The sequence below is a fragment of the Cnephaeus nilssonii genome (assembly GCF_951640355.1).
Source record: "Cnephaeus nilssonii genome assembly, chromosome: 19".
In the NCBI taxonomy this organism is placed as follows: Eukaryota; Metazoa; Chordata; class Mammalia; order Chiroptera; family Vespertilionidae; genus Cnephaeus; species Cnephaeus nilssonii.
In genome coordinates, this window is record NC_137090.1 from 14,128,835 (window position 1) to 14,151,028 (window position 22,194).

Consider the following 22,194-nt stretch of genomic DNA (forward strand, 5'->3'; position numbering starts at 1 on the left):
GATTTGAAGTCTCAAGGGGCAACAAGGGCTCAGGCCCAGGTTCCCAGTTTGGAAGCCCTGGCTCATGGGTTCCCAAAGCCACCTATTCCTAGAGGCCTTGCCCCGTCTTCTCGACCTGATGTGCGGGAACTCGAAGGAGATAAATCTCCAGTGTGAGAGCGAGGTGAGGGGTGGCCAGGGAAACAGGGTGTTACAGGAACAGAGACGGGAGTAGGGACAGCCAGCTCATTCATAACTGCTTTGTGGAGCTGTCAAGCCCGGGGCTCTGGGAGGGGGTGCAGGGAAGCTGGGCACAGAAGGGTGAGCCCTGTGAGACGGAGGCAGGGAAAGGGCCAGAGAATGCAGTGCCTGCCCCCTCTTGCCCTGTCGGGACCCCCCCAAGTTCCTTTCATCACCCCCCACTGCTAGAAAGAGGCCTCAGTTGACCCTCCAGACCAGCGGTCACCAACCTTTTGGACCTCACGGACCACCAGTGGTCTGCAGACTACCGGTTGGCAATCGCTGCCCCAGACAAAAGGCCGGTGATCAATTTCAGTCCACAGCCCCGAACTCCAGGGAATGGGAAGAAAGCAGGAATGCGGGATGCCTGTATTCAGAGGAGCGGACTCCGGCAATCTGTTGGGAATTGGCTTGGCAAGAAACTGTGACATAGGCTGTTCCTTAAGGGTATGGATCAGGTTTGTTCTTTGTCAAATTCACAGCACCCATCAGGCGCTCGAAGGAGCAGTGCTGAGTGAAGGAAGGCCTGGGTTATGGGATCTAAGAGTTAGCAGGCAGGTCAAAGGTCACCTGGACCAACCTTTTCTCAACCCACCTCCCTAGAGAGAGGGTCTCCTTGCCCAGTGATTGGGCCTCAGACCCAGCATCTGGCCCCAGACACTGCCCACCAGTACCTCTGACCGTGGCCAGGCGGGGGCTGGCACACCCAGGAGGCCCTGCCTCTGGGCACAGTGACCTCAGTGGGGTGAGGAGAAGTCTCCCCATGGCTGGGCTGCAACCCAGCCCCACCTCCTCAGGCTGTGCCAGGGGGTGTTTCCAGGGACAATCTGGGCTGTGTCAAGACAGCCCCTTCCTTCATAAAGCCCTCGCTTCCTAGGAGCCGGCAGAGCCAGGCCAGGATGGAGAGGAGACGGGTCACCTCAGCTGCCCGCCGCTCCTATGCTTCCTCCTCGGAGATGGTGGTGGGGGCCCTGACTCCCAGCCGCCGCTTGGGTCCTGGCACCCACTTCTCCCTGGCTCGAATGCCACCCCCACTCCCGGCCCGGGTGGACTTCTCCTTAGCCGGGGCACTCAACACCGGCTTCAAGGAGACACGGGCCAGCGAGCGGGCAGAGATGATGGAGCTCAATGACCGCTTCGCCAGCTACATCGAGAAGGTGCGCTTCCTGGAGCAGCAGAACAAGGCCCTGGCTGCGGAGCTGAACCAGCTGCGGGCCAAGGAGCCCACCAAGCTGGCCGACGTCTACCAGGCTGAGCTGCGCGAGCTGCGCCTGCGGCTCGATCACCTCACCGCCAACGGCGCCCGGCTGGAGGTCGAGAGGGACAATCTGGCACAGGACCTGGGCACCCTGAGGCAGAAGTGAGGAGGGGGCCTGGGAGGGGGGCCTCATGAGCAGGGAGGACGGAGCCCCCACGAGCAAGTGCCCGCAGGCCTGCAGAGACTCAGGCCCGGGGCTCTGCCTCCCGGCTCACTGGTTTCCACATCGCTGGGAAGGGAGGGCTGTCCTTGCTCCCCAAACGATGGCAGGGACTGGGAGAAGGCTCAGGGCCTCAGGGATGTGACTCCCCAAGACCTTCTGCCTGGAAAAAGGGTCCTCTCAGCACCTGCCCCCGGGGGCAGTCTGTGCTGGGGCAGTCAGGGGTCCCAGCAGGCAGGGGGTGTGTGTTTCATTCACGCTGGGGCCCTGTGACTGTGGGCGGGGAGCGTGCCTATTCTGAGCCTGGGTTCACAGAAAGGAGAAGATGGAAGGGAAGGCTGGTGTGGCCTAGGCGGACTGGGCTTCGGGGTAAAGGGGTGGGGAAACGAGCAGGAAAGCCTGGCTTCAGGACACAGGTGACTTTGTCTGTCACCAGCTTATGATCCTAGTCAAGGCTTCACCTTGCACAGCTGTGAAGCAGAGATCTTAATGACACCCATTTCCAAAAGCCAGGGGGCACCCCAGGGGCTTGGTGCTTTGTTGAGCCAGCTGGGCATGTGTGTGCCCTCAAGTGCAGGAGGACGTGTGTGTGTGTGTGCCAGTAGCAGTGGGTGTGTGTTGGTGGAAGTGCCTGTGTGAGCAGGAGCAGGTGCAGCAACCCTGATAAGGCACCTTAGTAATGAGTTCAAGCAAAGGCCCTCATCTGTTCAGTTTCCTGGCCAAGGCTCTCCTTCGGCCCCTCCACTAGTCCTGGGTTGGGAGGTGCTCTCTGGCGGCCACCTCCAGGGAGATTGGGCCAGGGGTCCAAGAGTCCTCAGAAGAGCATGGACCCAGGACTGTGTCCCCCTACCCCAGGCTCCAGGATGAAACCAACCTGCGGCTGGAGACCGAGAACAACCTGGCTGCCTATCGACAGGTCAGGGGGGTGGAGGGGTGGGGCGCAGGAGGGGGGAAGGGTTGATGACGGCCCCCACCAGCCCTCCTGAGCAAGGTGCTGCTCTCCCAGCCCCCGAAGCGGGGAACAGACAAGGCCAGGGAATGGGGAGGAAGAGTCTGGGTCAGAGTGGCCCTTTGCCTCCTCCCTACTCTAGGAGGCAGATGAAGCCACCCTGGCCCGTCTGGATCTGGAGAGGAAGATTGAGTCTCTGGAGGAGGAAATCCAGTTCTTGAGGAAGATCCATGAAGAGGTAAAGCCCAACACAAAGATTGGAACAGAGAGGGGAGGTGGGGGAGATTAAAAACAAAGAGAGAAATTGAGGAAGACAGAAAAAGAGACAGACAAGAGAGCATCAACAGCCCCTGGAAAAATGCACACAGATACACACTCCACTTTACTGAGAATTACAAAAGCTTTGTGACCTCTTTTTTTCCTTCACTATAGCCCTGTGGGATGGGACCTTTCCGTATAATCTCCTTTTCACAGAGGACACTGAAGCCCAAAGACGTTAAAGAACTTGCTAAAAATCACACAGTCTCTCTGACTCCATTCATTCTGCCATCTGTCTCCATTTAACTGAGAACCATTCATAACAAAACAGATCCAAATTAGCTCTGACCTCAGCTCATGGATTCAGCATCCATGACCCCATGGAACCTGGGAACCCACGGGCACACACGCACAGGAACTCAAACACTCTCTCATAATGACACGGGTACACTGTCCGTGCTCCTGCCTATCCAGGCCTGGGGAGAGGATCCCATGAGGCCCCAACCCCCTCCCCCCAACCCCCCCGCCTCCTCTAGCCGGGGCCATGCACTTCCTCCGACTAGGGCTGCCCCATTTCCCTTAGCCATCATCGATGTCCGACAGGCAGGCAATCGGGAAACCCCAATTGTGGCCGGGGCTCTGAGCCCTGCTATCCCTTCTCTCACCCCGTCAGGAAGTGCGGGAGCTCCAGGGGCAGCTGGCTCGGCAGCAGGTGCACGTGGAGCTGGATGTGGCCAAGCCAGACCTCACAGCAGCCCTGAGAGAGATCCGCACCCAGTATGAGGCAGTGGCATCCAGCAACATGCACGAGGCAGAGGAGTGGTACCGGTCCAAGGTAACCCTGATTGTGGGCCAGCCTGCCTCCTCCAGGCAGTCCTCCTGGCTCCATACAAGACACTCAGGGAAGGAAGGTGGAGGAAGCTGGGAGAGGATCCTCTCTGGGTGACTGACATTCTCCAGACAAGTGAGGTGATTTGCCTAGAGTCAATATTACTTCTAATAAGAACTTATGGCTACTATTAGTATTATTATTTGACAGCACTGTTGTGTGTCAGGCCTTGTGCTTTGCATAGATTCTCTTACTATGAAGTAGGTACTGTGCTTTGATAGATGAGAAAACTGAAGTCCAGAAAGGTTACCTAATTTGCCCAAAGTCACACAGCTTCTAAGCGGTAGAGCTAGGTTTCCAACCCGAGCCAGCTCACTTGGGAGCCTGCATTCTTGATGCCTCTGCCATCTGTGCCTTGGATTATGAGCATGTGCTGCATGCCAGGCACTGCCCAGGCTGCAGAGACATGTCTGACCAGGAAGATGGGATGCACACCCAAGTATGGTGCTTATCGACAGCACTGCAGGGCAGAGTCTACATACAAGGTGGGGACCAGGGAGGGTGTCATAGAAGGGAGGGCAAGTGGCCTAAGCAGGACGGGCAGGCCATGGAGAGAAGAGGGGAGGGGCATTGCGAGTGCAGGACAGAGCATGTGCAGAGGCCTGGAGGCAGACAGGCACAGAGAGGTGGGGCCTGGAGGTACCGGCCCAGGGCACAGAGCTGAGGAGAGTGAGTAGCAGAAGCCAACGATGGTTCTGAGCAGACCGCGGCCTGATGGAGCCCTGAGGGCTTCGCTGCCAGCTGGGGGCGGGAGGGCTGTTAGAACCCATGACTGTCCAGGTGCGGGGAACAGGGTTCAGGCCCACCGATGGAGGTGCCAGTGCAGGAGATTCTGGGTTCTGTGGCAATCCTGTTCATTCATTCATTCATTCATTCATTCCCTGACCAGGCATTGTGCTGGGTGCTGAGGACGCAGCAGTGGCTTCTGTGTCTGCTACCCAGGGGTCACAGTCTCTGGGAATAATCCCACCCAGGGCCAGTGTCCTGGAGGGACCTGCCCCACAACCCTGGGGTCCTGCCCGCCTCCCTGATTTCCCAGAGACCTGCCTTCCCTCGGGCCCACACAGCTCCCCACAGGCGGCTGCCACCCGCCTTTCAGCATAAGGCCCTCTTCCCCATCTAGTTTGCGGACCTGACAGACGCCGCTGCCCGCAACGCGGAGCTGCTCCGCCGGGCCAAGCATGAGGCCAACGACTACCGGCACCAGCTGCAGGTTTTGACCTGCGACCTAGAGTCCTTGCGTGGCACGGTGAGCGTGAGCAGAGCCGGAGGCGGGTGGACGGGGGCAGCGAACTGAGGCTGGCGAACGGGAGGAGGGGACACGCCAGCCCCAGGGATGCTGGAGGAGAGGGGCCACGGGTGGGACCAGGACTGGGGGCGGGGCCAGAGCGAAGGCGGGGCGGGGCCTCAAAGGCCTCCCCAGTTGGTCCCATCCAAGGGCGAGACGGTGGGACCGGCTGGCTTCCACCCCACAGAACCAGTCCCTGGAGAGGCAGATGCGGGAGCAGGAGGAGCGTCACGCGCGGGAGGCAGCGAGTTACCAGGAGACCCTGGCCCGGCTGGAGGAGGAGGGGCAGACCCTCAAGGACGAGATGGCCCGCCACCTGCAGGAGTACCAGGACCTGCTCAACATCAAGCTGGCCCTGGACATGGAGATCGCCACCTACAGGAAGCTGCTGGAGGGCGAGGAGAACCGGTGAGCCCTGTCCAGCCCCCTCCTCAGCCAGTGCCCAGCGCAGGGCTCCCGTAACACACAGCAGGCGTTCAATAAATGTTTGATGAGTGAGTGAATGGGTTCCGGTCAACCGATGTTGATTAGGTCCCAGGGCAAGGACTAAACTAAAAGGCTCATCCCCCTCCCCCCCCCCACCCTCCCAACAATAATTGAACTTCTTTCCCCCTGACCTATCTTTGTGCCTCCTCAGAACTGTCTTTGCCCTCCCAAGTCCGCATCCTCCATCGAATGGAGATGTTCACAGATAACACCCAAGCCCCTTGCAGACTCTTGGAGCTCCATGGAGCATGTTGGCTGTCACGATAACCCTGAGGCAGGACCTGGCCTGGGATGGCCTGGTCACTGCTCTCCCTCTGCTGTCTTTCAGCATCACCATTCCGGTGCAGACCTTCTCCAACCTGCAGATCCGAGGTCAGTAGAGCAGGGCCGCGTGGCCAGGGTATTGGGTTAAGGCCCCCTCCCCCAGGCCTGTGGGCTGCTGCTCTGGCCTGGGGCTGAGAACCTGGGTAAAAGGGTCCAGGGCTCGGAGTTTCTGGCCAGAACACACCAGCCCAGGGCATTTCGGGTGGGGCTTGCAGCCACTCCTGTCCTGCTCTGCCCTGTGTCCCGCTCTCATCCCTGCACCCCATTCCCTACCGGATTGGGTGAGGGTCTCAACCTCTGTCCTGTCTGCAGATCCCTGAATACTTGCAGATCCTCTGCCCATCTGAGTGTTTTACGTTTTTGTTTTTTCAACTGCTTGTCACTACAGGGGGCAAAGGCACCAGAGAAGGGGAAGGTCACAAGGTCACCAGACATCTCAAAAGCCTCACAGTACAAGTTATACCAATTCAGGCTCACCAGATTGTAAACGGAGCCCCGCCGGCTCTCGGTTAGCTGCCTGCCTCTCAGACACGGTGCTTTTCTCCACTTGGCAGGGAGGGAGCCTCCCCAAGTCCATGTTCCCCATCCTCTTGGGCTCCCTCCTCCCAGGTTTCCCGAAAGGGCCAGCCTATGCCATCTTCCCAGCAACCTCAGTGCCCAGCTCAGGACCTGGCACAGGGTAAATGTAGGTTAAACTAGCAGACTGGCTGGTGTTCGGGGTGATATGTCCTCAGGTGCTCAGAGGAGATGCTCTGGGGCCTCTGAGCACATGCCAGCCCCCGCCTCACTCCTTACCCATCTGAGAGGGCCCCTGGGGCTTCTCTGTGCCCAGTGGCAAGCTCTCTGCTTGATTCGTCTGTCCCCGAGGCTCCGTTGCTCAGCTCAATGCTGATTCAGCCCAGAGGATTATTTCCCCCTGGACCGCTGCCCTTGTAGTGAATAAAGTGTTACATTCCCTGCTCTTAATTTTAAATATTAGTGTTCTATTTTTCTCTCTGAGGGGAAAAGATAAATTACTTCTTACTTGTATGTGGGCCTCAGATGATTCTCAGCTACAGGGGGGGGGCGGGTTGGGGATGGGGGGAGAGTCTTTTTCTTCTGGGCTAGACATTTAGGAAGTAGATATGTGTGTCCCAGGACTTAGTTCAGCATCAGAAAAGTTAACGGGGGGGGGGGGGGGTAGGGACCACCTAGAGGTAACACTGCCAAGTCTCAGACTGTAAAGGGCCATTAGGGCCCAGAGAAGTAGGAAAGGGGAAGAGGGACCCACATGTACTGAGCCAGTCACTTAACATACATGGTTTCAGTGAACTGACTTCTCACTCCCACCTAGAGAAGTAGGCACCATGTCCCTATTTTACAGATGAGGAAACTGAGGCTGGGAGAGGGAAATTAACTTGCCCACAGTCGTGTGGCTGGTTAGTGGCTGAGCTGGGACTCGAGCTCTGGCCTGCCTTGATTTCCAAGCCCACGTGCTCCTTCCTCGACACAGTGTTGTGTTGTCAGAAAGCCAGGTCCCGGGCAAGGGCTCACAGAGGGACTGAAACGCAGCCAGGCCAGGAGAGCCAGCAGGGTAGTGGGCAGAGTAGCCAGGACTTGCCCAACACAGTGGGGACTTGGGGGTCGCCAGCCCCTTTGGAAGAGCCTCGGCCCGCCCTGCCTGGTTGGGTCGGCTTCCATCCTCATGCTCTGGGTGTGGCAGGGAGCCAGGGGTGGCAGAGGATGACTAGCGCCCCGAGAGCCCACAGGCGGCCTCCTCTCCTCACATCCACAGAAACCAGCCTGGACACCAAGTCCGTGTCAGAGGGCCATCTCAAGAGAAACATCGTGGTGAAGACGGTGGAGATGCGGGATGGAGAGGTGAGGACCGCAGCCCTGAGGATCTGGCCCCATCAGGCTCCGGCTGCCCCAGGAATTCTTGAGGCCAGGCTCTGGCATGAAGCCCGAACTGGCACATAGAAGGTTCTTGATAACTCACAAGGGCTCTCCAGGGAGGCCCTGAAAGAGGGAAAGGAACCTGGATGTCATTAGACTCCCCACCCCCTCGCTGGCAGTTCTAAGGGGAACCTCGGTGCCTAGACCACTGGATGGGTCCTGACTTGGGCTTTCTCCCTTTCTCACCCTCACTCAGGTACCCCCAGCGCCAGGCCTGGGGCAGAGAGAAAGAAAATTAAAGAAGTTAGCAGTTTTCACTACCAACTTTCCATTTCCAGCTTGGTTAAAGGAACCTTCTAGAGGAATGGGAAAAGGGGATTTGGCATAACCCACTCCCCAGCACACCAGCAATGGCACTAGCTAATTTCACACCATCAGCTCACCATGTGCCTGGCATGGTGCTAAATGATTTACAGGTGTGATCTCACCCCCCTCCGACTGCTGCATGAGGGAGTTCTGGTTCCTACCATAGAAAGGGAAGACGCAGGGAGTCTGGGGACTTGCCCAAGGTCACATAGCCTGGCGGTGGTGGGCCCAGGGTCTGGGTGAGCTCCTAACGGTGGCACTGTGCACCTTCTCTGTCCCCTGCAGGTCATTAAGGAGTCCAAGCAGGAGCACAAGGACGTGATGTGAGGCGGGAACCATCTGGAGGCCCCTGCCCCATATCGGGAGGGGCCTGCAGCAGTAAACGGGATAGTTGCCCCTCCTCTGATAGCTAATTTCCCCAGACCTGCGTTCCCACCACCCCACTGCGGCTGCTCCCCACCACGTCTCTCTGCCAGCTTTTGCTCTAGGCTCCATCAGCAGTAGGCCCACCAGACAGCACCCACCCCACTCCCAGCAACTCCATCTAAAAGGGCACTCACCCCAAAGGAGCGCCTGGAGGGGCATGGCCAGAAGCTTGGGTTAGAATTGGAAGGGAAGAGAGAAGTTGGGGAGGGCCTAGAGACCTAATAAATCACTCTCCGTAGCCTAATCCCTGTTGTCATGGCAACCGTTGTCAGCGCTGGAGGTCTCTGGGCTATCTGGGAAGTGGGCCTTGGAGTTTCCTCGGGCTGCTGGAGGAAAATCGAGACTCTGAGACAGGAAGGGGAAGTCCTCACAGGCAAGGTAGCCCTGGCCAGCGGCTCATTCTTAATCTGGACCGACCCTGGCCAGTCTGATAGTAGGCGGGGGTATCCTGCCACCTGGCGTCCTCAGCAGACAGAATGCCTGGCCTGCCCAGATTCCAGAGGGAATGAGGATTCGATGTTGATTCAAGTGTCTCAGCCTCTCTGAGCTGCCATGTGGGCAGGTGGGAGCTTGATTCTCAGCACTAGGGGATCTTAGGCTACGTAGAGAGGGCAGTGGTGCCAGGAGGGAGTAGAGGGGGCTGCTTGGCCCCTAGGTGTCAGTTCATAGAGGTCAAGCCTGGGAGGGCTTCCCCCATATAGGCTGGGGGAGGGAGGCGGGTAGGGATGGAGGAGGGAGGAGGAGGATGCTAGACATCAGAGTTGGGGTTGTGGATGACCAGCTATACTTGGCCTCTGGGTCGTGGGTATTAAGGAAGTGATGCATCCTCTTGAAGATACTGAAATAAGAGAAAAGGGGCTGTTGTCCACAGGGGCAGGGCACACTTTGTCCCAGGTCTAAGGGCCCCTTCCTTGCTGCATAATCCCTGTCCACCCAAAGCCTCTGAGCCCCTGCAGCTGCTGCCTCCCAACCCAGCAAACACTGCTGGGTGAAGCCAACGCAACCCATCTGCCTGTCTGCGCCCCACAGGGACCTGATGCTTTTCTTTAAACTAAGGGCCCTGTGGTCCCCTCTTACTCAAATGCAAGATGTACCCAGTATTCTAGGTAGCGCTCTATTTTATAATTCAGGAAATGGAGGCACGAGCAGAGTGAAGACCCTGGTTTGGGTTCCTACAGCCTGGAGAGGGGGCACACACTTCCACCCAGAGCGTCTACTCTTTTCCACAGGAGGACTGTGGGGAGCATGGGATTATCTGTGCCCAGAAATGGGACTGAGAGGACCCACTCCAGCATCCCCCTCTTCCCTCTAAGGCTAATGGGAGGGAGAGATGGGAATCTCTTTCTAAGACTTGGGGCCCTTTCTCTGACTCCGTCCTGCCACCCACTGATGCCTTTAGTTACTGAGGTAAATAAAGCCAACTGCTGTGGCCTCCCTCCGAGTGGACTCTGATCTGTCAGGAGAAGCTGGGGCTGGCGGAAGGGAGCAGCAAGGAACCTTACACAAGACCCAACTTGCTTCTTGTCACTGATCATCTCCAGAACTCAACACCCCCCCATAGCAGCAGCCACATGACAATCCCACCTCCAACCCTGCTGTGCCTTAGCAGTCCTGGGGCCTCTCCCGACCCCCCGCCTGTGCTCCCAGCCCTGCTTCTCACCCCCAGTCTCCAGCATGCATGCAGTCTCTCAGGAAAGCCCTGAACTTGACCTCCATTTTCCTCACCCATTTCCTCTGTCCTAGTCTTTACCTTTCTACCAGCCGGTCCCAGGACAAGCCTGGGAGGAAGGCAGAGAGGACACATACGTGGCTCCCTCACTCTTTTCTTCCTTCCTCTCCATGACACCCCCATTTAACCAGCACCCACTTGGCAGTCCTCAAAGGCAAGAAAAGAAAGCATCTCAAACACTGTTCAGTACTGAATAGGCCATTTAATAAATATGAGGTTCCCTTCCTCCTTCTCTGCCCTGACGAAGTTAGAAGACATGTGCACCTCGGCTACTTCCATCATAGCCTCCGTCCCCATGTCCCACCTGCCCCAGGCGTCTCCACTTCCCAGATCAGGTCCCAGATGTGCCCACGAAAACAGGGAGCAGGATGTACTAACTAACCAACTTGTTCGCAATCCCTTGCCACACGTCCCAGCCCAGGATGCCCACCCAGAAGCATCTGGAATCATTTAACAAACACATTGGACACCACTGGTCTTCAGAGAGGGTGGAGAGAGAACCTAGTGAGAGAAGCTGGGAAAGCAGCGAAATACGTAACAGCAGCAACGACAAAGGCAAACGGTGACGAAGACTGCGGTGATGAGCAGGTACCCTATCAGGGTGAGTTCCAAGGCGGAGCGGACCTCGGGGTCTGAGAATGAGACCTTGTAGCGCCCTTGAGAGGCCACGCCCAGCCGGAACCCAGCCACCCGCTCGCCCTGCCGCCAGCAATAGTAGATGCCCCTGTCGTCCAGCTGCGTGAAGCGGATGTGGAGGTGGTTGCCATGGTCGATGAACACCCTCATGGACCTGTTGGTGCCCTTCAAGTACTGGGTGCGGTACAGGTGCTGGCGGTCCTTGTCCCAGGCCACGGCCTGCTCTGGCCGGGCCCCGGGACAGGAGATGATGAGCCCGTGACTCAGCCTCTGCTGGTGGTACTGAATGGGCACCTGGGGCAGCCAGGGCCGTCTGCCCACTTTGGACACATAGTTTAAAATGGCCATCAGCTTCCCCCGGATCTTCGTGGTATTCCTGCAGGGCACCATGCAGCTCTGAACCAGCAGCTCGGGGGTGTGGCCCCTGGCCTTGGCCTGAAGCTTCCTTGGCACAGCCCGGGAGCCACAGGACACCACGTCCGGCATTGTCTTGCGGTAGCGCGGGGAGAGGTCTGGACTCTGCAGATAGCAGAGGCCAATGCGCCACTGCTCCCCGCGGACCCCGCAGCGGTCACAGGGGGTCCACTCCCAGAAGGTGGTGAAGACACGGAGGCTCCCACGGTACTCGTCTGCAAAGGGCTCCTGGCCCAGGTCCTTGAAGGCGGCCACCATCCCCTCGCTGCTCTGGATGTCCACATCGTAGGCATAGAAGTAGTCCCCCTTGCGGGTGCCACAGAAATACAAGCCTGAGTCCTCAGGCTGGGCCCGGAAGACCAGCAGGCTGAACATGCGGATGCTGAAGCGGACCAGCAGGTCGCTGCCCACCCGTATGTGGGACGCCGCGGTCAGCACCTGCCCGTCGAAGTCCGTCAGCACCTTGGTGTGGCTGCTGCCCAGGCGCTCTTGGTAGTACCAGACCACGGCGGACACCTCCTCGGGCTTACAGTGGCAGGGCAGCTCAAAGCTCATGTCGGCCAGGTAGGCTGCATTGTCGAACATCAGGAAAGCAGGGCAGGGGGTCCTCTGAAAAATGTTCTCCTTCTCCACAATTTCAAAGGCCTGGAGGCTCCCCCATGCCCACAGGAGCACAACGACGTGGGACAGGTTCATGCCTGAAGCGGGGGGGAGGGCCAGGAGGGGGGACACCAAGGCACCAAAGGCCTATGAGGCTGCTAGAGTTCACTGCTGGAGCAAAGGATGAAGCAGCCAAGAAAAGAAGCAACAATCTGCAGGGGAAGCGGCCAAAGGCAAGGCAATTTATTCCCGGCCGGTGTACAGGATGCCCTTCTCACGTGACGAGATGCCCTTCCAATGTGATCTCGAGGAAAAACCATTCTAGAACCTGGCCCTCTCTCCCCTTTCTAGAACTCTGGCACTCGCCCAAGAATGGGCCAGGAGAAACTGGAAGGAGAAGCAAGGCTAGGAGCTAGTCAGGGAAACCTCTGCCTCCCTGCCCCAGGCCTTGCCCTGATGACTGGTGGAAGTGTCTTCCCTTTGGTTAATCCAGGAGTCGAAGGAAACCCACCACCTTCGCATCTGGCCATGGGAAGAAGCCTGGGAGGTTGGCCAGACCTAAATTGACGGCTTGGGGCTTTCCCAGACCCAACCTGCACAGGACCTCAGCCCCTGGGGAAAAATACATCTCAAATGAGGTAGCATTTGACCATTCGCTGATTAAATGTCCATTCATTGGGTTTACGTTACGAGTATTCTTGTTAAAAGCTATGGAGATCAGTATTGGTTTATTATGGAAGATTAATGATTTTCCTTTTCCCCCTTTTGGGGTAGAGGCCTTACTAGGGTAGCCAGCGTTTGGTGGGGCACACGCCCATCTTTCAGGGCTGTGGGCCACAGCCGTGACAGACTGAGAGGGTGGGAAGCCAAGCTCTTTTAACTCTCTGGGCCCTTGACCATCCTGTGGATCTACACAGTTCAGAACATGAGGCCACAGAGGGGCTGGAGAAGAGGGAAGATTAGATTCTAGCTTTCGCTCTGAAGATTTCAAGTTGAGAAGGGAATTCGGTGTGGGATTCTTATTACAGTTCTGCAGAGCCCCCCAGAGAACAAAAACATGCTGCCATGACCACGGGGGCCCTTGAAGACAACTGGCCCCATCAATCCACTTGGTACAACCCCAGCAGTTCTTGCAGGAGACTTTCCTCCTCCTGGAGCCCACCAAGCTGCCCCTCCAGACCCTGCTCCTCCTGGCTGAGCCCCTCCTTCTTGGGTGCAGGGGTGCCCATGGCCTGCAGCTTCTGAAACAAGCTTCTGCAGCTCTCTCTCTCTGCGTGGCTCATCAGGCTCAGGTTCAGGGCAAAGCGCCCGGTCCTGGCCAGGCTGCGCAAGATCCCCAGCACCACCAGCCGGTCAGCCGGCCTCACATGATCAGCCAGTGCCATCAGCAGCTCCCCTAGAAGTCCAAACCCCACGTCCGTCTGGAAGAGGCGGCCCAGCTTGGGACCTCCGAGCTGCAGCAGGGCCTGGTAGCGCTCTGGCCCACTCCGCAAGTATCGCCGCCAGTCACGGTAGAACTCTGCTGAGGTCTCAGGCCGCAGGAGTGTTTTCTCCTGGATGGCGAAAGAAGACGAGGGAACCCAGAGCTTTTCCAGCTGCTCTGTGACAGTGACAGGGAGGGGAGCCTAGGGGTTCTCAGCTGAACTCTGCTACTGCTCTCTGAGCACTGGAAAGGCTGTGGTCCATGGCGGCCGCCTTTTCAGATGAGAGAGGATCTCCAAGAACCCAGGCCTGGTTTGAGATTCTCAATTGTCCCAGGATATTCCTACTGATGAATGTGAGAGTAGGGGTTTTTACTCTGAGCAGAGCAGAGGGTACGACGGAAAACCTCAGGAAGAGAGAAAGAACTCCAGGGGAGTGTTAAGGACCTGACAGGCTAGATCTCCCTCCCAACACTGCCATAGGGTCATTATACTATACACCAGTGGTCGGCAAACTCATTAGTCAACAGAGCGGCAAACCGCGGCTCCCGGCTTGCGAGCCACGGTTTGCCGACCACTGCTATACACCATATAACCCAGAGCAACCCCAACCTGAGCTGTGAATGCAAGTTAAAGGACTGACTGAAAGGAACCTGCCTAACTTAACTTTCCGATTTGTCTTGCCCAATTTAACTCCCCTCACTATCCAATGGTGCTTCTTTCTGGGATCAGAGGAAGAAACCTGCCTCTGTTGGCTTAACATGAGAAATAAGGAAAAGGTATGTGTTGTAAGAAGACAGGACTGGAGCTTTACGGCAGAGAATCCTGCTGGGCCCCACCTACCTGGGAGATCTCAGTGGTTTCGTCCTGAGTGGTCCTTCTTGGAGTAGTGTGACAGTTCCAGGGCACAGTCCTCTTTCCTCCTGTCTTGTCTTTCTGCTCCAGTGGCTTGAGGTGTGATGCAAGGACAATACCCCTGCAGGCAAAGGACAGAGATTAAGGGACAGACCTAATGATGTCTGTGGGTGTGAGGTGGCTGGACTGTGCATGATATAGGCTGAACCTGTTGGCAGGTCAATATGACAACAATAACAACAGCAGCGACAACAGCTGGCAGCTTTTAGGTGCTTCCCATGTCCCAGACATTCTTGCTCAAAAATCTTACATGTGATAACTTACATGTGATCATAGTAATGGTTATTCTCTCTTACAGATGAGGAATAGAGGCTCACAGAGGTTAAATGACTTGCTCAAGATGGCACAGGTAGCAGAGGACAAGACCAGGACTAAGCCCAGAATTGTCTGACTCCAAAGCACGTGTTCTTATCCACTACAGTCCACCATAACAGGGGGACCTGAGAAAAATGACATTCAGCCAACCTGAACTCCTCATAGGAAGCCACCCTCTGTTCCACTGCCCGTAACTTGGCAGCATTCTCCCTCCGGTACTTCTCATCAGCAGTAACTGCAGCCTGCAACTCTTTCTCCAGAGCCTTGAAGTCAATGATGTCATTCCTTTCCATGGCTTGTGCCTGGGAAGGAAAAGAGAATGGACATCATTGGAAGGTCAATAACAGGGGAAGGAAAGTGGATTCTTTGCTAGCCCACAAAATGACCCAAAAGCACTCCCGGATATCTTGTCACTTATATTGGGGGGTTTACAAAAATCTAGTTCTCTACTTTATAGAGTCACACAGTGAGGACGTGCTTAAGATTTGTTGTCACTGAAAATAGAATGACTTTCAGTTTGGAGCCATGTCTTAATTTCGTTTTCTGCCTCTAAGAATCGGCGCTTTCAATGAGGAAGCATATGGATCTCAGAATTCAGTCCCTTCACTCTTCCACATAGCAAGTTGTTGTGATTGAGGAGAACCTTAAAGAAAAGCAGAAACTATTGTTAGCTGCTCTTGAGCCCAGGGATAAAATTTCATCCATCATTAAATGTCTTTAATGAGAAAGAATATTTTTCACCCAAACCAAATGCAATGACTGAGCAGGAAATCAAGGAGAAGTGGCAGAGGAAGGGGCTTAAATGATCCCTGTCCCAAATTCCTCTGTCCAGCCCAGGGCTGGAGGACTAGGTCCTTGGGAGCCCTCTTTAGTTCTGCCACTGGACTTCTGTAGCCTCCGCGTATGAGGCTGATTGGCCTGTTCTACAGCGAGATCACCTAGATGGGTTCTAGTTTTGGCTCTTGCGATTCCTTGTTGTGAGACCTCTTTGAGCCTCAGACTCCTGGTGCATTGAGCAAGATGTTATGGTTGAGGCATCATCAACAGCCCTAGGGCAGGGTAGTGGGATGTCTGCAACCAAGCCAATAGCCCTCCCTCTCCACCCCAACCCAGAAGGGGGCTGGGCTGACCAGGAATTGAACTCAGATGTTCTGGCTCCTGTCCAGTTCTGAGCCCTACCCGGAAATTGAATAAATAGAACTAACCCTCCTGCCCTCCTGACTGTCACCCCAGCAGCCCTGGCCTTGGTTCCCTTGCTTTCTCTGGGGACTCTCAGATACTCCGGAACAGAACAGCTCAGGGTCGACCAGACGCAGCCGCTGTGGTTGCCTAGCAACTGCTCCCACAGCCTGCCCACGTGATCGGCTCGAAGGCCCCCTTTCCGTGTGGTCCCGAGGCGCCTGATCAGATTCAGGCCCCTTCAGGCCTCACTCTGTTTGGAGTAGCCCACGCCTCAGTTTGGGGGCCTTACAACTCCATCTCTCCCGTTCCTGAGTCCGCGGACGCCATTCCTCCGAGCTAGTCCTCAGGCAGAGGGCTGTCCGCGGCAGAAACGCGACCGCGGCGTCTGCGGGGTCCTTCGGGACAGCAGGCGCAGGCAGCGCCGCAGCGTGGGCCGGAAGCGCGGGCTCCGTTGGGCTGCTCGGAGGTTTTGGCTGAGCGGGAGGGAGGTGAGTTGACGCGCGACGGGATGGGAAAGTTGCTCCGGGTGGGAAGGGAAACTAATGTCAGATCTGGAAGAGACTTTATATGCTATCTGCCTCTTTTACTTTACAGATGGGTACATTGGAGTGTGGAACGGGAAAGGAATGAAAGCCACCCCCCCACCCCCGTCTACCCGTAAAACCCCTTCCCTAGGCAGGAGTCATTCTCTCATTGTTCAGTCCCCCCTCTCCGGTTCCACCTGTGCCATCTTCACTCCTGTGCCAAACTCCGTGCTTATTCTGTGTTCCTTTGAGAGCCTGCATTGTAGCGGGAAGCTGCAGTGAGGTTTGATGTCTAAAGTTACTGGCTTTGTGCAACTGTAGGCAAGTCAGCTATCTTCTCTGTGCCTTGTTGGAGTCATTCATTCATTCAGCAAATACTTACTGAGGCCCTGTATTGTGCCAGGCACTAAGTGAAATGGAGTCCTTGCTTAAATTGTAGTTGGGGGGAATGACAGTAAACACATCTATAGATAGATATATTTCAGTTGGTGGTAAATGTTAATAATAATAAAACAGAGCGTGTGTATGGAAGACTTTTATAGAGTGACAATTGAAGGTTTCGCAGAAAACGTGACATTTTCATAGAGACCTGAGTGAAATGAAGGAACAAGGTATAAATATCCAAAAGAAGAGCATTTCAGAGGAGAATAGCAAGTACAATGGCCCTGAAGTAGAAATTAGCTTGGTTTGTCCCATGAATATCCTTATGTAAAAATTTCTGCTGTCACTTCATGGATTTGGGAGAATGAAATGAGCACAGATGTGATAGCTCTTTGGAAGTGTAAGGAATCTCTATGCATATTTAAAGTTACAATAGTTTATGTTAGCTACTGGTCCTTGGGGCTCTTACTTCTCTATTTTGTCTACAATCAGCACTCTCAACAGGTTGCATTGAGGGAGGTAGAGGGATTAACCTATTGCAAGAAATAACAGTATCTCAAAATTAAACATTCCATTTATTTAATATTTAACGGTGCCTACTTATGCATTGTCAGGTAGGCACAAAGAACACAGGATTCCTGGACTTAAGAATAGCCAAAAATGCCCGGTCGGCATGGCTCAGTGGTTGAGTGTCAACCTATGAACCAGGAGGTCATGGTTCAATTCCTAATCAGGGCACATGTCCGGGTTGTGGGCTCCATCCCCAGTAGGGGGTGTGCAGGAGGCAGCTGATCAATGCTTCTCTCACATCATTGATGTTTCTATTTCTCCCTCTCCCTTCTTTTCTGAAATCAATTTAAAAAATATGTTTTTTAATAAGCAAAAAATTGAGGGGGTCAATGGGGGGAAAGGGAGCCATCTGTAATACTTTTAACAATAAAGATAAGTTTTTTAAAAAGAATAGCAGCCCAGCTGGCGTGGCTCAGTGGTTGAGTGTCAACCTATGAACCAGGAGGTCTTGGTTCAATTGCCTGGTCCCCATTGGGGGAGGGGGGGGTGTGTGCAGGAGGCAGCCAGTCAGTGATCCTCTATCATCATTGATGTTTCTATCTCTCTTTCACTCTCCCTTCCTCTCTGAAATCAATAAAAATATATTTTTTAAAATAGCCAAAAAATAATGCTGGCTACCATTTATTGAGACTGGGACTCTGATAAATTCTTTACACACATTATTTTGTTTAATTCTCTTAACCTTTTATGCAATGGAAATTATGCATTCCATTTTCCAGTTAAGGAAACAGGTTTAGATAGTCGAAGTAGCTTACCTGAAGTTACATAGTTATTAAGTGACAAAAGTTAGGACTCATATCCAAGTCTTCCTGTTCCAGAGCCCAAGCCCTTAACCCATGCTCTGACCTGTTGTTTATTACTTGTAAGCTGCAGAGTTGTTGGTTAGAGTAATTAGTACAGTTAACTGCCATTCAAAACAATTAAATGCTGGTAAAGCTGCAGAAGACAATAGCAGCATAGAGGAGTGAGAAATTGAGGACCCAGAAAAGCTTGAAAGGGGTGGCATTTGAACTGTACTTTGAATAGAATTTCAGTAATTGAAGTAGAGAAAACCACAAGATACTTATTAATTAAAAAGAGAAAACAAGTAACTTTACAATAGAAAAGCCTGGCAGACACCACTGTAATCAAGTGATTAAGGTAACATCACCACTAATGGGACAAATTAAAATCCGATACCACCTGATAGCAGATGCACTAAAAAGAACACAGCATCACCCTAGCCGGTTTTGCAGAGTGGATAGAGCATCGGCCTGCGGACTGAAGGGTCCCGGGTTCGATTCCGGTCAAGGGCACATGCCTGGGTTGCAGGCTCGATCCCCAGTAGGGGGTGTGCAAAAGGCAGCCAATCAATAATTCTCTCTCATCATTAATGTTTCTAGCTCTCTCCCTCTACCTTCCTCTCTGATATCAATTAAAATATATTTTAAAACAAAAACACAGCATTACATCTATGATGTTCCTGCTAGAAATGCATAACCTTAATCTAATCATTAGGAAACATCAGGCAAACCCAAGTTAAGGGACATTCTACAAACTTACTAGCCTGTAATCTTCAAAAGTGTTAAGTCATAAAAGCCAAAGAAAGACAGGAACTGTTCCAGAGTGAGACTAAAGACATGACTGCTAAATGCAAACATGCAATTCTGGGTTGGATCCTTTGCTGTGCAGGACGTTGTTAGAACAGTTTGTGAAAGTTTGGGGGTCTGTGAATTAGGTGATAATGTGTCTGATTTTCTGATTTTGATGGTTGTATTTGTTTTGTTTTGTTTTTGTTAATTCTCACTTGGGGATATTTTTTCCATTGATTTTTAGAGCAGTGGAAGGAAGAGAGGGAAGGGGGAAAAAAAGAGAGAAACATTGATGTGAGAGAGATACTTGATTGTTTGCTTCTCACATGGGGATTGAACCTGCAACCCAGGTACATGCCCTTGACCTGGAATCGAACCTGAGACCCTTCAGTGCAAGGGCCGACACTCCAACTGCTGAGCAGCACCAGCCAGGGTTTGATGGTTGCATTGTGATTATGCAGGGGAATGTTCTTGTTTGTAGGAATCACACACACGAAAGCAGTAGTTGGCCAGCCTTTTCTATAGTAAATACTTTAGGCTTTCTGGGCCATATGGGCTCAGTTGCAGCTACTTAGCTCTGCTGTTACAGTGTGAAAGCGGCCATAGACAATATAAATGATTGCGTATGGCTGTGTTCCAATAAAGCTGTTTTTATAGGCATTGAAATTTGAATTTCATTAATTTTCACATATCATGGAATATTATTCTTTTGGTTTTTCAACTATTTAAAATGTAAAATTCTTAGCTTGAGGCTTTATAAAATCAGGCAACAGGCCAGATTTAGCCACAGGCCATAATGTGACAACTCCTACAGTAAACTTTTAAGTGGTGATGAGGCATTGTGTCAGCAACTTATCCTATCCTATCCTATATAATAACAGCCCAGCGACCTAATGGCGGAACGACCAGAAGAACCAGTCAACCAGTCGCTATGATGCACACTGACCACCAGGGGGTAGACACTCAACACAGGAGCTACCCCCTGGTAGTCAGTGTGCTCCCACAGTGGAAGCGCCGCTGGGCTGACTGGGATGAGCGGCACTCCCACAGGAAGCTGATCCCCACGGGCCACGCCCCCACCAGTGCACGAATCCCATGCACTGGGCCTCTAGTTCTCAAATCAGGAAAAAGAAAGTTATTTATACTAGTTTTGAACCCTTCTAGTATTAAGTTATTTTTTTTTATTTAGTATTAAAAGAAAAAGAGTATATAAACAGAGACTATGAGTTGGTATAATTGAAAAGGAAATGTGTGAAGGGATATGGTCAACTATAAGCCTAGACATATAAAGTTTATAAATTTGCATGTGGGGCCATGTTGTGGAGGCCTTGATTACCATGTCTGAATCTAACTCCTCTTCTTCAATTTTAGCATCATGGATACTGACTTGTATGATGAGTTTGGGAATTATATTGGACCAGAGCTAGATTCTGATGAAGATGATGATGAATTGGGCAGAGAGACCAAAGATCTTGATGAGGTAAGACAAATATATTGCTTTTTTCTTTTCTCTCCTCTTAAAAAAACCAAAACAATGAAGTACTGAATCCTCTGTGCTCCCATAATATACCTTTGTACATTATAATATGACCTACTGGGGTCTCATACCGCCCTAAGAAAACTTAGCTACTAAAGTTCCAAAAGAAAATATAAGGTAGTTACCTTTTCCAAGTGCAGCTGCACTGGGAACTCCCTCATAAGCTCAGGTTTTGAAAGACGAATAAAAGCAGTAGAAAGAGAAGGTGCAGCTTCCTATGACTCCCCTTCAGGAGAGCTGTGGAGGATGAAGTCCAGAGTGGTCTGAGACTTGCAAAAGACACTGAAGATGCTTTTATGTTTTAGCAGTGTTCAAAACAAGAAGTAAGTAGGCCCACTGCTCATCGCTGGAGATGTGACATTAATAAAACAGTAGAGAAAGAATAACAGTTGTGGCTACCATCTGTATTCTCCATCAGGAAAAATGTCCTTCAAACTAGAAACAATAGAAAAAACACAGGGGGGAAAAAATTGAAGCCATATGTGTGAGGCGAAAAGAGGGCATCTTGGGGCCTTAGGTATGTTCAAGGCTCCAAGTCCAGATGCATTAGGTCCTGGATGGGGGAGACCTTGAAGAGGTAAGCTAAGAGCCATGTGGTCATCTTTAAGAAACAGGACTGGCTGTGGTGCTAGAAAGTGAATCAGGCAACTCGTCCTGCTCTTCAGAGATGGAGGTAAGGCACTGCATTTCAGAAACTACAGGCTAGTAAGTGTGATGTGCATGCATGGTAAAAATTATGGAAGGAGTTTTAAAACAGATGACTTTAACACTTAGAAAGCTCGTGTGAGTTTTATAAAAATTTCCTCTTGATACAATTACTAGATTGAGATATAGGTCAGGAATATGCTGTGGATGATTTGAGCAAGGCATCTGATATTTTAATTTTCTTGTAAATCAGTTATTTTCTTCTTTAAAATATTACTTTAGCCTGGCCAGAGTGGCTCAGTGGTTGAGCGTCAACCCATGAATGAAAAGGTTGCTGGTTTGATTCCTGGAGTCAGGGCACATGCCCAGGTTGCACGTTTGATCCCCAGTAGGGGGCGTGCAGGAGGCAGCCAACCAATGATTTTCTAAAGATATATTTTAAAATATTATTTTAAATAGATACACACATAATTAACACATTCTCATTCAAACCAAATAGAAAGTATATTTTGGTTCTTATTCTATTTCACTCCCCTTCCCAAAGTAGCCACGGTAACTCATGACATCCTTGTGGAAAGTATATGGGCTGGGTCATAATAGGAGACAAGGTCACAGCCATTGAATAATGGGACGGAGAGAGTTTAGATATGAGTCACTGCCAGAGCTCTTATGACATGCCCCAGGCATCTGTGCTTGGTCCCATCCTTTTCAACCTTTTTGTCAATGACTTAGGTAAAGATAAAGAAGTTTATAAAATTTTCACATCACATAAGCTAATATATTGGATAACAGAATCTAAATTCAAAATGATCCCAACAAACTTGAATTGCAGGCTAAATAAAGCCCAAGAAATCATTCATTAAGAATTTATAGAGCACTTATTATTTGCAAGGAATCGTGAGGCAGGGAGAGCCAAGCATTATCTCTGCCCTCCGGGAGCATACTGCTTGCCAGGGGAGATGAAGTACATACAAAAGTGTTTTTAATATGAGACAGGGAAGGAGGACAAGTGCCATTTAAGACATATTAACTTATATCCATGGTAATAGGATATAAGGAGAGATTACTCCTGGTGGGATGACCAAGAAAAATATCTGAGGAAATCACATTCAAAGTGAAGCCAAATAAAGGGTTGGCGTCTGTAGAGACAGGAAGTAGAATGAGTAATGATTGTCTAGGTTGGGGCATGGAATTGGGGAGTGATGGCTGAAGGATCTAAAATTGATTGCAGTGATGATTGCACAACTCTGAGTATA

At 52.4% G+C, this 22,194-nt stretch overlaps 4 protein-coding genes across 5 annotated transcripts in view; 2 read left to right on the forward strand and 2 right to left on the reverse strand.

Annotated features, from left to right (window-relative positions):
• Window positions 1-982: 982 nt before the first annotated feature.
• Window positions 983-8,399, forward strand: GFAP (glial fibrillary acidic protein; the record flags this gene model as incomplete). Of its 2 annotated transcripts, XM_079797175.1 has the most annotated exons (10): window positions 1,119-1,579; window positions 2,493-2,553; window positions 2,729-2,824; window positions 3,518-3,679; window positions 4,857-4,982; window positions 5,209-5,429; window positions 5,836-5,879; window positions 6,220-6,339; window positions 7,606-7,691; window positions 8,358-8,399. In XM_079797175.1, the coding sequence occupies 10 exons, from the start codon at window positions 1,119-1,121 to the stop codon at window positions 8,397-8,399; spliced, it is 1,419 nt and encodes a 472-aa protein (XP_079653301.1). The 2 variants fall into 2 exon arrangements, with proteins under 2 accessions (XP_079653300.1, XP_079653301.1); XM_079797174.1 differs by lacking the exon at window positions 6,220-6,339 and having other exon boundaries at window positions 983-1,579.
• Window positions 8,400-10,434: 2,035 nt separating this feature from the next.
• On the reverse strand, window positions 10,435-11,989 carry FAM187A (family with sequence similarity 187 member A). Its single transcript, XM_079797176.1, has one exon. The coding sequence runs from the start codon at window positions 11,971-11,973 to the stop codon at window positions 10,729-10,731; it is 1,245 nt and encodes a 414-aa protein (XP_079653302.1). The 5' UTR covers window positions 11,974-11,989; the 3' UTR covers window positions 10,435-10,728.
• Window positions 11,990-12,977: 988 nt separating this feature from the next.
• Window positions 12,978-15,701, reverse strand: DNAAF19 (dynein axonemal assembly factor 19; the record flags this gene model as incomplete). Its single annotated transcript, XM_079797191.1, has 4 exons — window positions 15,659-15,701; window positions 14,679-14,830; window positions 14,142-14,274; window positions 12,978-13,430 (listed from the first exon to the last, which is right to left on the reverse strand). Exons 2-4 carry the CDS (start codon window positions 14,819-14,821, stop codon window positions 12,978-12,980), a joined length of 729 nt encoding a protein of 242 aa, XP_079653317.1. The 5' UTR covers window positions 14,822-14,830; window positions 15,659-15,701.
• Window positions 15,702-16,112: 411 nt separating this feature from the next.
• Window positions 16,113-22,194, forward strand: part of EFTUD2 (elongation factor Tu GTP binding domain containing 2) — a 37,212-nt gene continuing 31,130 nt past the window's right edge. Inside the window, exons 1-2 of the mRNA XM_079797155.1 lie at window positions 16,113-16,198; window positions 20,128-20,236. Of these exons, the coding sequence (XP_079653281.1) occupies window positions 20,132-20,236 (105 nt within the window). The 5' untranslated portion in view covers window positions 16,113-16,198; window positions 20,128-20,131. The remainder of the gene's footprint in view (window positions 16,199-20,127; window positions 20,237-22,194) is intronic.

Coding starts and splice junctions, on each gene's coding strand:
- FAM187A (XM_079797176.1), bottom strand. CDS start 11,973: ATGAACCTGTCCCACGTCGTTGTGCTCCTGTGGGCATGGGGGAGCCTC.